At 36.0% G+C, this 15,099-nt stretch overlaps 1 protein-coding gene and 1 long non-coding RNA gene across 9 annotated transcripts in view; one reads left to right on the top strand and one right to left on the bottom strand.

The window, feature by feature from the left end:
- ZNF654 (zinc finger protein 654) overlaps positions 1 to 14,978 on the top strand; it is a 93,634-nt gene extending 78,656 nt beyond the window's left edge. For 3 of the 4 annotated variants that reach the window (XM_015537484.2, XM_042999087.1, XM_042999088.1), the window contains 2 exons: positions 5,752 to 5,893; positions 10,109 to 13,040. In XM_015537484.2, the coding sequence (XP_015392970.2) occupies positions 5,752 to 5,893; positions 10,109 to 12,520 (2,554 nt within the window). In that variant the 3' untranslated portion in view covers positions 12,521 to 13,040. The other variant, XM_007082004.3, reaches the window with a different exon arrangement.
- The window catches only part of LOC102965495, a 33,239-nt gene that overhangs the window by 11,953 nt on the left and 6,187 nt on the right, over positions 1 to 15,099 (bottom strand). For 2 of the 5 annotated variants that reach the window (XR_006222180.1, XR_006222178.1), the window contains exons 3-4: positions 12,404 to 12,486; positions 1,180 to 1,334 (exon numbers count right to left, since the gene is read on the bottom strand). This is a non-coding gene — a long non-coding RNA (uncharacterized LOC102965495). Of the gene's footprint in view, positions 1 to 204; positions 1,335 to 12,403; positions 12,487 to 15,099 lie in introns of those variants that run through there. The other 3 variants (XR_006222177.1, XR_006222176.1, XR_006222179.1) reach the window with 2 other exon arrangements.

Genomic DNA, 15,099 nt, shown 5'->3' on the forward strand with positions numbered 1-15,099 from the left:
TAATGTAAATGTTTGTTTACTCAGTGTTATCCAAGATAGCCCTTAAGCCATACTCATTTTTTAAAAATTTTATTTATTTATTTATTTATTTTTATTTTTTCTCTTTCTTTGTTGAAGTCCTGAGTTTATGACTGTTACTTTGAACTCTTTATCAGGTAGATCGCTTATCCCTGTTCTATTTAGTTCTTTTTCTGAGGCTTTGTCTTGTTCTTTCATTTGGAGCATATTCCTCTGTCCCCATTTGCTTGACTTTCTGTGTTTATTTCTGTGAATTAGGTGGAATAGCTACTTCTCCTAAACTTGAAGGAATGATCCTGTGTATGGTTATCCCCTGTGTGGATTGTGTGTGCCTGATGACTTTGGCTAGCTGGCTAGAGCTGTAGCTGTCATAGGCTGAATGTCCTGGGACTCCCTGTGCTGGGGCCATGCTGGTGGGACGGCCAGAGCTGAAGTAGGTGTAGGCTGGGCTGCTCCTGGGGTTTTCTGTACAGAGGGCACACCGGCAGGACAGCTGAAGCTGAAGTGGGTACAGGGTGGTCTCAGGGCTCTCTTGTGTTGTGGGTGATAGCAGAAGCTAAAGTGGGTGCAGGCTGAGGCATCCTGGGGCATTCTGTGTGGGGTGCCCTTTTCGGGCAGCTGGAGTAGAAGCAGGTGTGGACCACAGTGTCCTGGCAAGTTGTCTGGAGCTGAAGTGGTGTGGGTCTGGAGCGTTCCAGGGTGCTTTGTGCCTGTGTTACCTTGTCAAGTAGTCTTGAGCTACAGTGTACACTGACAAGGGTGACCCGGTATGCACTGTACTGGGCCTCCTTAGTGAGACAGTTGGGGCTGGTATGGATAGAGGACCAGGGCTCATTGAGGTGGTAGGGTGTCTGGACCATGCTCCTGTCCATGCTGTCAAGGTGGATGGGGAATGTGTAAACTGTGGTGCTTGACAGCCCCACTGACCTAGAGAAAGTTCCAGCAGTCTCCCTGCCATTTGGCAGAGTTCTAGGGCTAGATCCTTTATATTCTAGTTGCCCTTTTAAACTGCAACTTTTTTTTCTGTACCTCAGAGCAGATGAATCTGCTCATAGTCCCTTATTACTGTCCCTCCCCACTGCAGTTTACAGGGGTGAGAGTGGGGATTCCCTATTACCATGTCTCCGTCTTTCTTGCCATTCTCTATGTGGTCGCTCTTACTTTTGTTGTTCAGCTGTTCAGTCAGTCCTCAGTTCTTCAGGAGGAATTGCTCTCTGTGTAGGTGCAGATTTGTTGTGTCCCTGGAGGAGGTGAGTTCAGGGTCTGCCTACGTCGCCATCTTGGACCTAAATTCTTAAAAATATTTAAAAGAATACCTAGAAGATGAATTTAATGATAAACTCATTTAATATTATTATTTTATAGATTAAAATCTTCAGACTCAGAGATAGAGTCAAATAGCTAATTAGTAGCAGAGCTGGGTCTAGAAATTAGTGGACTTATCTTCCAGGGAAGTATATTTTTATTTAGATGATGCAAATTCGTATTAAAAAGTTTACCATGTAAATTGGAATTTCAAAGAGAGGAGGGGATCAGGAGGCAGTGGTAAGACAATTTTAAATAGTTTTTAAAGAGTTATCATTTCTTGATATGTAGTTATTCTGAAATATAATCATGACTGTTAAAGTAGATCTTTTCCTATGCGTAAAGGAATGTTCTGACTTTGACTATATTAAACCAACAGAATATCTTTAGCCTCTTCATTTTAATATGCTCATAAGTAAACTGAAATCCCAAGTACAAACAAACAAACAAACAAACAAACAAAAAAATGCTTTCTTCTTTTGGCTAACCATTTTACTATTTAGGGAGGGATCTTAAAAATAGAAGAGTGCCTATCTTTCCTGCCCCCACCCACTGGCACCTTCTAAGAATAGAAGCTGGGTGTGTGACTCCCAGCTGCCTAACTGGAAAGGAATCTTCAGCCTGTTCCTTTGTCCGTCCTTCTGAGTGGGCGGGGTACTGATTACCTGCTCTCTTATTTCTTCTACCTCTCCTCAATATTTCTGAATGCTGGGGTCCTTTTCTCTTACTTCTAAAAGTTGATTTTCACCATAACTTGAAGAGCAGGATTCTTTCATGCCTCCAAGGTCTGTGTTGTCTGTCTCATTTTGGCTTTCCCTATGAACCAGCTTACCTCATCTCCCCCGTCTCTGCGGACAGAACCTGATCCATAGTCCAGTTTTGGTCTATCTGAAGCCAGTAGAGCAAGCAACCAACCCCATTTCTCTGCCATTGCTAACAATAACAAGTAGTAGTAATAATAACAGCAGCTACTAATATCTTCTGAGTGCTTCCTATAGTCTGTATTTCATATATACATTCCCATGTAAATAATGCCATGTAAATAATGAAGTAATGAAGTAAATAATGAAGCTAAGATTCAAACCCAGGCAGCCTGACTCACAGCCTCTATTAAATATTACTTACTATAAATAGATCAAACATAAAAAAAATGTATGTTGTAAAGGTGGCTGTAGACCCTGTTATAGCCTACATTCTCTGCAGCCTGTTACTTGATGATTTTATTAGTAGCTAGCTACCCGGGAAATGTGTTTGTGTACCATATAGGAGCTATGTTTTCTAAAGGACTTCTATTTGAGAAGAAAATGTAAGCTTCATCAACACTGTTTGCTCATGAGCAAAGAAGACTATTGTGGGTTTTCAGAGCATTTTGTTTTCCTTCAAAATCTAAAGTACAAGTAAAACCTGATACCCCTTTTATAAATTCAGTCAAAATGGAGCTTCATAATCATATCCTGAGATTTCTGCTTTGCCTACTTTTAGAAAGCTAAAATCCATTCTGGCAGCCCTTTCCTGGCAAATTTATTAGAATCTTGGGATTACATTTTGTTCAAGTTTCATCCTGAATTAACAGAAACAAAGGGAAATGAGATCTCTCTCTTCAAAAAAGAAAAATAATAATAGTGTACCCTAAGGATGTCTATTAGGAGTCTCAATTTATTTTTTGGAGCAAGTTGGAGAATATATACATTTCTAATATGTTAAACATTGATCTGTGTAATAATGAGTGCAATGAATACTCTCCCCTAATTTCCAACTATCATTTTTTATTTTTTGTCTTTAAATCTGTTGCAGAGATCTGCCAGGTCTTCTTAAACACAGTAATCTGCTTGCCTTTTATCTCATCCCTTTGTTTATAAAATACCCCTATTTAGAATGTCCACCATCATCTTATACATCATTCTGGGTCTGCAATTTCCCTTAATAGATTTCCTCAAGAGGCTCCCTCTAAATGCTCTTAGCATTTAGGAAGACATTTTTTTTTTTTTACCACTTTATTAACTAGCAAATATTTGTTGAATAAATCTCACTGGTTGGTACTATTAAGATTATAAAGATAAGGAAAGAATAAAGGAAGTTAGTGATTTATGAAACATCAGTACATACCAGACATTTCACCTAGGTGTTTTCACTTAACTGTCCATTATTTTTATGTCTAAGAAAACTGGATAAAAGGGATAAAAGCCACCTAGCTGGTAATAAAATGGAGTTAGAATTTATACTAGTCAATTTGCAAGTGATAGCATCCTATGTCTAATTAGTTTAGGAAAAAAGTTAGTGCACATGGAAAAAATACTGGGTCATGACAAAAAAAGGGGAAGGATAGAATAGGTCCCCAAAGATAACTGCTTCCAGGGACACTGATTTTTCTGCCAGTTGACTTCATTCTCTCCTGTTGCAGACCGGAAGGAATGTCAACAGTCTCCAGCCTTCATAGTTTAGAGTTGAGAACATTCCAGGGACTCTGACCGGCCTGACTGGGGTCAGTTTCCTATAATTAATATCGTAAGGAGGGTGAGGACGGTCACATAGTTCAAATGGTTACTGGGGTTCCAACCTTGTGTAGTAGGTTATTTCCAGAAAAAGATGGCTCACTGTGAACTGGGTAATATCACACCGTTTGGTATAGAATGCCCTAATGAGAAATCTCTTATTCCCAGTCTCATGTTTTTGCTACTACCTCCACTATACAATGTGTCACTGAGATTAACAACGGGGATTAACAACAGTTGGGGGAACAGGCCCCATAAAATGTCAACAAGGAAATACATGAAAGGCATGAAACCAACAAGAGGGATAGATCTATTCTGAGGTAGTTATCACTTTAGATTGGGGTATTCATGAAGGCATTCACGAAGAAGGGGTATTTGATAATGGACTCTGAAAGATAAGCTCATCTTAGAAATGAGGTACTTTCTGAGTACAGCAATTAGCATAAAAAAAAATGAGAATAAACAAAGCACATTAACTAACCTTGAAGAGTGCCCAGGACTATAATCCTATCCCGACTCCAAAACCCACGTTTCTGTTGCTGTTAATACTATGTGACATACGGAATAAGCACTGGATGAAATTATTTGAAAGTCTGGAAACAGAGCAGTTTAGCAGCTGTAGAAGTGCATATGTAAAATTAGAGGGCCTAAGGTGGTAGCACTGAGAAAGAATGGTATGGCTATGGGCAAAAATATAATTAGAATACAAAGGCTGTGGAAAATAAACAGATGAGAACCAAACAGGTTCGAGGAATGTTTAGTGTCATTGACTGACCTAGCAAAAGATAATCAATTTTGTAGGAGTATTATTCATTCTAAGTGGGTTATGGTGATAGAAAGCAATCTAAATTGAAATATCCACAAATGGAAATTGGGAAAGAAGTCAGAGCTACAGATTTGGGAGCAAAGTGTGAAACCTGGTGAGCTTTTATATGCAAAAAAAGTGGGGTTGTGAACTGAAACTTATTAACACCCATACAGCTAGAAGAAGATGGAATCAGAATTTTGGTTTTACTACTTCTGTGTTGCTTGCCATTATTTTCTGTTTTGTGCTTTCTGTATTGTCTCTCTAAGTAGACTATGTACACCTTCACGATAGTAGTCAAGCTATCCTTAGACTTAATAGCTGCATGTGCTGGGCTCAAAGTACATGCTCAGTAAATCACTTAAAAAACAAACAAACAAACAAAACCATTTTCATCAATTATCTTAATACTTTTTAGATTATGATGCTTTATGTAACTTGACACACTTTAAAGAATTATAATTTACTAGAATGGCATACCTAAACATATCAATTATATGTTGATTTCCTTTGCCTCAAGACCCACTGCTGCTCCTCCTTTGTCCATCTAATAACCTTGGTCACATCTTAGAAACCAATCTACCTGTGAAATGCTTTAAATGGCCCATAGCTTTTCTGTTTAAAAATACTACATCTTAAGGAAGAATAGATGATCTTAAACATAAAATTTCAGAATCAGTACTACAGTGTCTTACACTTTAAACCTATACCACAACAGGTATCTTAATAGATTGAAAATGAAAAACGTGGACATATCTTTATAGAAAGTATACAAAATTGATTTCTAAATTTACAAATAAAGTATTAATTAAAGGTCAAAGTTTATTTTTTTAAAGTAATATCATTGATATAGGTACACCGGGATTAGAATTTGTTATCATGTACTAGAGGTGCCTTGGGTTTGTCAGCATATGATTGGAATTCATTCCTTATCACTGAAGATTACAATTTCTGATCTCTCTTTTTGTCCCATACAGGTAGCAGAAGTAGCTGGAGGTTAACATAACATCCATTTATGCCCATTTTGTATCCATCGCAGCCAGGGTACTATAGAATCAGCAAAAGATAGCTAATGCCTGTATTTGAATAAACTCTATTTTTAATATTTCTCTTTTTTTTTCTCATTTACAGGGAGTTGATTTTCATATGGAGTAAACTTCAGCTTAAGTCTAATCCTTCAAAGCAAGTTTTTGTAGATCAATGCTACCAGCTTTTAAGAACAGCAACTAATGTGAGAGTCATATTTCCTTTCATGAAAATCATTAAAGATGAGGTAAATAGGATATATTTATCCCTTAATTTTAAATGAAATGTAAATGACAGTTTACCGAAACTTGAATCTTTTATGATAAAATGTTTCTGAAAAGAAGGAGGATTCAAAGGCCACATATCATATCCTTCCCTTTCCCCAACTGCAATCTCCCAACTTGGTACTAAGCATTTACATAAGTGAAAATAACTGAAAAAAGACCGAAAAACTGCCAATTTACTGTTACTTAAAATTTAATATGGGAACAACTGCTTCGATAAGAAGTAATTATCTCTTTTCTTTAAAATTAAAAGTGTCACTTTTAACATTATCCTAAATCCTGTTTGTAGAATCTTAACTTATTTGCAAATGAACTTTGTATATACATAGGTCACTTTCACAGAAAAATATAGTTCATAATTTTAAGTCTGGTGTTAAGGTGAAAAGGAACAATGAATTCTGAAGCATTTTTGAAATCTGACAAATTTTTAAAGTATTTATTTGAAGTAACAGTAAAATTCATTACCTGTTTTTAAAAATAGTTCTGAAGTAAGTTTTTCATGGTCACTTAAAAGTGAATACAGTTCTGTGTAAGACTCTTACATAGGCATGAAACTGGATCCTGCAAACGCTTTAACTTTTTCCCCTCAAATATTAACAGAACCTTGAATACCAAGATAGGAAAGATAAAGCTACCCTACATTTTAGGTAGCTCCATTTGGCTGAATCTATATGTGGGTTATTTTTAAATATATAAGGAACATCCAATAAATAATGTATTTTAATATTTCTTATAAATTTATCCATTTTTCACACTAATTATCATGTCATTCATTAGATGTATGACCGTGTAGTGATTATATTCCCATGATATAAAGTTAGCAGCATTATATTCAGAGAGCTTTGTAAATTTCCGATTTTATTTTACTAACTGCATTCATAGCTTCATTATTAAACAGTGAAATGTCATTCAAATGCATTGTTGGGGCACCTGGGTGGCTCAGTCTGTTAGGCATCCAGCTTTGGCTCAGGTCCTGATTTCGCTGTTCATGAATTTAAGCCCCATATCAGGTTCTGTGCTGACAGTTCAGAGCTCAGAGCCTGGAGCCTGCTTCAGATTCTGTGTCACCCTCTCTCTCTGCCCCTCCCCCACTCGCCCTCTCTCTCTCCCTCTCTCAAAAATAAACATTTAAAAAAAAATGCATTGTCAAAGTTAATCTCTACCCCCATCAAAAAGGGAAAGAAAACCAAACAAGCTATGTTTTAGAATCCTTCCAATATTTTTTTATTTTTATTTTTATTTATTTAAAAAAATTTTTTTTGAGAGAGAGAGACAGAGTGTGAACACAGAAGGGGCAGAGAGAGAGGTAGACAACAGAGTCTGAAGCAGGCTCCAGGCTCTGAGCTGTCAGCACAGAGCCCAATGCGGGCCTTGACCCACGAACTGTGAGATCATGACCTGAGCTGAAGTTGGACACTTAACTGACTGAGCCACCCAGGCACCCTCCTTCTCAATATTTAAATTGCACCAGAATCACCAGTAAAACTTTGTTTGTTAATTTTTTTTTTAATGTTTATTTATTTTTGAGAGAGAGACAGAATGTGAGTGGGTTAGGGGCAGAGAGAGAGGGAGACACAGAATCCGAAGCAGGCTCCAGGCTCTGAGCTGTCAGCACAGAGCCTGACGCGGGGCTCGAACTCACAAACCGTGAGATCATGACCTGAGCCAAAGTTGGATGCTCAACCGACTGAGCCACCCAGGCGCCCCAGTAAAACTTTTTAAAAAATAAAAATGTATCCATATATATACATAGGATTCTTATTTGCACCAAAAGTTGAGTTTTGTTATGCAAAGTTTACAATATAGGTGATGTTCAGCCAGTTGTCATAAAGCTTTCTTATTTTCACATGTCTACTCAACATGAGAATATAAGAGGAAAAATTCAAAGATGAAATACATATTGAAAATGTGCTTAACTGTGTATACTCTACTAAAAACATCTTTAATGATGGAATAAATCACATACGTGCTTTAGCGCTCTGAGAAGAAGCAAAAAGAATGCCGTGTGAATTCAGAAGAATGAGACCTTACAAATGGCTTATCTGAAAAGGCTCACAGAGGAAGATGCTTTAAGCTGGGTTTTAAACGACAGAGGAGGAGAATACTAACATGTAAAGGATTTTGCAGTTTACAGAGCACTTTTGCCTCACTACATCAATTGTTTTTCTCACAAGTGTCTATTAGCATTAATATGGTAGGAGAAAAATGTGAGGAAGTGTGTGGGAGATGAAACTAGTCAGAGACTGCCTGAAGTTGTAGGGCAGGTGGGTGGTGGTTGTTGGAAATACTTAAGGGACTTGCATGCCGCACTGAAAGTTGGAACTCAGTCCATAAATATATTGCGATTGTTGAAGGATTTCAGGTAAGGAAGTATCCTGTTGCATTTTGTGATGATTTTGAATTTTTTTTTTAAAGTTTTATTCTTTTTAATTTTTTTAAATGTTTATTTTTAAGAGAGTGAGTGAGCACAAACTGGGGAGGGACAAAGAAAGTGGGGGACAGAGGATCCGAAGAGGGTTCTGCGCTGACAGCAGCAAGCCTGATATGGGACTCGAACTTATGAACATGAGATCATTACCTGAGCTGAAGTTGGATACTCAACTAAGCCACTCAGGTGCCCTATGATCTTAAAAATTTTAGAATTGGGCACCTGGATACATGATAATTTCATGAGTTAAGACAGAGGATTTAGATAGAACTTAGGAGAGAGAGAAGGAATTCTGTTTTGAAGCAGTGAATTTTTAATTTACTATATCTGGAAAATCTAGGTGGAAATATCTAATTGTGATAGATACGAAGAAATAAAAAAATTGAGTTCAGAAAAAGATTCCAAGCTGAAATGATGGATTTACATAGGAGAAAGCTAACGTCAGTAGAATAGATCCAATCCCATTCATATTTGCAAACATTTATTTAAAGGTCAATGTATTATGCCAACTTCTATGTTAACAACAGGAGGATATAAAAAATGAGATACTGTCCCTGTGATTTAAGAATCCAAAGTCAGGGCGTAGGGGCATATACAGTTACAAAACAATACATATGTACTTTTTATAAATCAGTATAAACTATTCTCAGTGGAAAGAAGAGGGATGTTTAACTCTACTCCAGGGCTGGGGCCAGAATATGAATGGGGAGAAAAACTTCCAGAGTAAAACTGACTCTCAAAAAATGAACAGGAAACGGGTAGAAATTTACTACCTAGATAACATGGGATTATAACATGCAAAGTTAAGGTCTGCCTGTGGAAATGTAAGTGAGTAGTCAAGCAGGACTACAAAGCACATAAAGGACTAAGAAGACATGAGGCTGGCAAGGTAGTGTTCCTCCCTATCATCTACATATGCAGGCAGCGCATGTGCATGTGAGCACACACACACACACACACACACACGCACAATCTTAAAGACATATTATCATTGTATCTTTTTTCTATTCAAACAAGCATTTAGATCATTTCTGATCACTAGAGGCATCATTTATAATTTGAGTTAAGGTGGACACATAACAAATTCCCAAGTTCAGTTACCTTTGAGTCATCAGTAAGTTTCAAAGCTTGATAATTTTCAGATAACTTCCAAGTAGGTTCATTATTTTGATTTTTATTAGATTTGGAAAGACTGTAATTGCCCTGTTCATGTGGGCCCCACTTTTCCTCTTACTTGGATAAATAATATTATTTAATAAGATAAGTAATGTTTTTAGTGCAGGTTTATGAATGTCTGTAAGCAGTCTTTTTTTTTAAAATCTAGCTCTTTTTAAACATCAAAATTGATAAATGCTTTAAACATTTATTTAATTTAAGCATTATTCAATTTAACCCTTCTACCTTAGAATGTAAGATTGGTACCTAAAATAAATGGGGGGCTAGATTTGTAAGAAACCTTAATCACCATAAGGTTATGAAGCATTTTTTATCGATTAGTAGGGTTTGTCAAACTTAAAAACTAATTATATTGGAAGCTAAAATGCTATCTCCTCCAGATTATTGTCAAGTTAAAGAAGAAAGATTTACTTCTATATTAAAGAAGAATTAAAATAAGGCTACCTGATGAGGAAAACTGCACATGTAGCATAATGTGTTTATTTAGCTCTCATTTCAGAGTTATATTTAAAAAAATAAAACAATGTAAAAATGTTTTTTACAAAGGTATTTAGTAATATTTTTCCTCTTACAGGTTGAAGAAGATGGCTTACAAATCTGTGTCGAAATATGTGGTTGTGCCCTACAACTAGATCTTCATGATGATCCCAAAACTAAATGTTTAATATATAAAACAATTGCACATTTTTTGCCAAATGATTTGGAGATCCTCAGGATTTGTGCACTCTCAATATTTTTTCTTGAGCGCTCCCTGGAAGCTTATCATACTGTTGAAGAGCTTTACAAACGTCCAGATGAGGAATATAACGAAGGCACAAGTAGTGTTCAAAATCGAGTTCGTTTTGAATTACTTCCGATTTTGAAAAAGGGATTGTTTTTTGATCCTGAATTCTGGAACTTCGTAATGATTAAGAAAAACTGTGTAGCATTATTGAGTGATAAATCAGCAGTTAGATTTCTAAATGAAAGTACACTGGAAAATTCTACAGGTAATCTGAAAAAGGCAGTGGAACAGCAAGGTTTAGATGAAGGGCTTGACTCTCTTACCGATCAGAGCACTGGAGAGCCTGATCCTGATGATTTGTCTAGAGTGCAACCTAAGGGTCACATTAATACAAAGAAAAATCTTATGGCTCTTAATGTTTCCAAAGTAGATCACAATGTCCCAAGGCATCGGTGTATGTTATGTAACAAGGAATTTCTAGGTGGTCACATTGTAAGGCATGCCCAGGCTCATCAGAAAAAGGGCAGTTTTTCATGTGTGATATGTGGTAGGAAATTTAGAAACAAAGGACTTATGCAGAAGCATTTAAAGAATCATGTTAAGAAAATACAAAGACAGCAAATTGCTGCAGCTCAACAGGAGGATCAAGAAATCCCCACTGTGGAAGAAATAAATTGTTCCGATGCTTTCATTTCATTTGAGAATGGGAATTCTGATAATAAGGATTTGGAAGCAGACACAATTACTGCTTCCAGTGATGGAAACAAAGAGGTCATCCCTGCACATGTGGCTGAATTCATTGAAATTCCCATAAGTGTATCCGAAGATGTAATTGAGAACATGATTGAAAATGGGAATCCTGATACTTCTTTAAATAATGTCTCAGAACCTTTGCCTGTATGTGAGGATGACTATGAGGAGGAAGAGGATGAAGAAGGTGATTATGAAGAAGACGATTATGACCTGAATCAAGAAACTTCCGTACTTCATAAAATCAATGGAACTGTGTGCCATCCAAAAGAGATATATGCTACAGATCAAGAAGGGAACTTTAAGTGCCCTGCTCTTGGTTGTGTCAGGATATTTAAAAGAATCGGATTTCTAAATAAACATGCAAGGACTGTACATCCAACTGATTTAAATGTGCGGCAAACGGTAATGAAGTGGAGCAAAGGAAAATGCAAATTCTGTCAAAGACAATTTGAAGATTCTCAACATTTTATAGATCACCTTAATAGACACAGCTACCCAAATGTGTACTTCTGTTTGCATTTTAATTGCAACGAGTCATTTAAGTTGCCATTCCAGCTTGCTCAGCACACAAAAAGTCACAGGATATTTCAAGCTCAGTGTAGTTTTCCAGAATGTCACGAGCTTTTTGAAGATCTTCCTCTGCTCTATGAACATGAAGCTCAGCACTATTTGAGTAAAACACCAGAATCCTCCGCACAACCAAGTGAAACAATTCTTTGGGATGTTCTTACAGACTCAAATCCTAATCATCAGGAAAAAGACTCATCTAGTAATGAGAAACAAACTCTCACTCTGCCAGTTTCTACTAGCAAATCAAGGAAAGATTCCACAGAACCAAAGACGTGTACAGAAAGTATGGAGAAGAAAACAGATGGTTTAGTTCAGAATGGAAATGAACATTCTGACGACACTGTTTCTGATATAAGCTTGATAGACCAAAAGATGCCTGACATAGAGCCAAATTCTGAAAGTAATTATAGTATTAGTGATTTAGTCAATGGACACAGTGGAACAGAGCAGACACCTTTAGTTTCGTCAGAGCCTGCTTTGAAAACTGATACAAACAGAATCAGGACAGAAAATGGTTCCATTTTACCCAGTGTTGTACCACAAGAACATAATACCCTGCCAGTATCTCAGGCACCTTCCAAACCAAATCTGACGAGTGAACATACTTCATATGGCTTAATTTTAACAAAGCCGTATGTCAGACCACTGCCTCCCAGTTACCTTGATGAACGGTACCTTAGTATGCCAAAACGCAGAAAATTTCTGACTGATAGAGTAGATGCCTGTTCTGATCAAGATAACGTTTGTAAAAAATCCGTGAAAAGATTAAGATGTGGCAAATGCCTGACCACCTACTGTAATGCAGAAGCACTTGAGGCTCACCTTGCACAAAAGAAATGTCAGACACTCTTTGGATTTGATTCAGATGATGAAAGTAAGTCTTCTATCTTCTTAGTAGGTGTTATCTGTAGAAACAGAAAATGCCATAGATCTTTATGAGGTTAAGAAAGTTAACATTTGCATAGTGCAGATTATAAAGCACCACCCCATATGTTATTTCTTTCAATCCATTCCACTACTATGAAGGTGATATTACTATTCCTGTTTCATAGATCAAGCAACTGAAGTTCACAAGTGAGTAATTTGCATAGGTACAGCCTATGAACTTGTGGAAGCCAGAACTTGTACATGGTTTTTCATGTTCTTTGATCATACTCTTCACTGTGTGTCCAAGACATTTTCTTCATTGCAGATTTCATGTAATAAAAATTTTAGAAATGAAGTAATTATGATGGAAATGTTTTTCATCTGCATGCCAGAATATAAACCAAGTGAAGCTGAGCTTCTATTATAGAAACAGAAGTGAAAAAGAACCAGAAAATAACTGAAAAAAATTGAGCAAAAGAAAAGCTTGCTTTTCTACTAATAACAATATTTTTTGAATGAGTAAGGGGTAAAATAGGAATCTAACTTAGAATTCCAGTTGAACTATAAAATTTGAATTAACAGACATGTTCTGTTTTACAGGTGCCTGATAAAAATGTTTCAGAATGATCTGTCGATCAAGCAGTAGTGTGAAAAAAGCACTGCAAGAAATTGCATCATCAGTTTGCTATTTTCCTGATGGCCTTAATTTTCAAGCGGTCTTGGATTTACTAAAGATAAAGACAAAGCACATTTTCTAGAATGAACTCAGAGAGGAGATGTGCTGGTTTAGACTCCAAAAGGGTTATTAAAAAACTCCCAAAGTACCAGTTATCCAGAAAACCACATTTTTTAAAAAGTTGATGACTATTAATGCAGCATGTTCAGTTTTACCTATGTGAGAAACATGTTTGGGCAACTAGTCAGAAAGGAAAACCAGCTATGGCCTTACAGAAAGGGAAAAGTTAACCAGTTATTAAAAAAAACGGGGGGGGGAAGCGGGGGTGGTTTACAATAAACAGCTTAAAGTATTCTACAAAAGAAATTTGTTTTCTTGTCATGCATAATCAGATTATGTCCTCCCCTTCTCGTCAAACACGGTTTAAAGAACTATTGGTATTTGGTTTATTATAATTTAAAAACTGATACATGAAAATAAAATTTGATTTATCACCATGCTATCCATAAAAGATTGTAACTTGTTTCCAGATGATTGATTAGACAGGATAGAGTTCAATGAATGGCATGCCAGCACTGAAAATTAAACAAAAGAAAACAAAACACTTTGCTAATAAGCTCCACTTTCCATTTTGGTAATACCAATGAGTTGTATTTAAAGGCAGCAGTGTCAATCTTAAATAGAAAAAGAACCATCAGTAACTTTGAGGAGAGATGGGAGGAATCTAAGACCATTAAAGGCTATCTAATTGAAGGAAAACACTGAATTGCAAATAACTCAATGTGAATAATGGTATAAGCACACTGGGATATTTCTATTTGTATATAGAGTAGTGTTAGGACATTGCTTGATGATTCATAGTAAGGTCCTTTTAGACATTAATGTGAGTTATCTAAGTACAGTCCTATAAAAATAACTGGCTGTAAAAAAAAATGTCAGCTAAAATCAGGTCAAGAATTCATTGGTTTTATTCAGTTAGGAGAGTTAATTCTAAAATAAGCCATACTACTCATGCTTTCTTATTTATTAGTGATGAATTTGGTCTGAATAGTAATTTTTATATATAAAAGGAAATATGTACACAAAAATTTGCACAGCAAGAACACAGTTAAGATATATTGATGCTTTTATTTTCCTTGATGACCAGTAATTTTCCTAAGGAAGATTTTAACTTACTAGTCAATGAATTGTTCAAACACAAAATGTTTTTTAAAATACCCTCTCAGATATGTTCCACTTGTACATTCTCTAAAAGAGGAAATTTAGTGATCTTTTACCTAGTAGTGTGTTAATCTATAGCAGGGATAAAATGAACAAAAATACAAAGGCAAATTCTTAAAAAATGGAGCTACTAATGTGCCATCGTCAACCAAATATTCCAGTTATTCAAACAGACACGTTTTTGTTCAAAGCAGATAATCTTGTCAGACCTTAGTATTATAGCTTCTTTAATGAAGTCACTAAGGAAGGGGCATTTCTTCAAGGTAGCATCCAGACTTTATCAAGTTGGGATTTCCAGGCCATGAGGATTTAAAAAAATTCCCAATTTTATTATTTATTCATTCACTACTATGCAAGTGATAGTCACAAATCCATTCCAATCAAATTTAAGTTTTTGTTTTGTTGTGTAGCCTACATTAGGCTGTGGGATTTACATTTAAATGACACATAAGTAAACGCAACTCAATCAGATTTTTAAATCCGTTAAGGTCAACTAAAAAAAAAAATGTTTTCCATATTTCCTGAAGCTAAAAATATACTTGAGTTCTATTTCAGTTCAATATAAAGTACATCATGTAATAAAAAGTCTGTTTGGACACTATTTGGACAGTGAGGTTTTTTTTTTTTTAAATATAATTTCTGCTTTGTATATTTTCCAGAAGTTTAAAATTACAATTTAGCATTTTATCACATCTTTTAACTTTCACTTTTTATAAGTTGTGACTATTGACATAAATCCATGTCTGAAAATTGT

Source organism: Panthera tigris, chromosome C2, assembly GCF_018350195.1.
Source record: "Panthera tigris isolate Pti1 chromosome C2, P.tigris_Pti1_mat1.1, whole genome shotgun sequence".
NCBI lineage: Eukaryota > Metazoa > Chordata > Mammalia > Carnivora > Felidae > Panthera > Panthera tigris.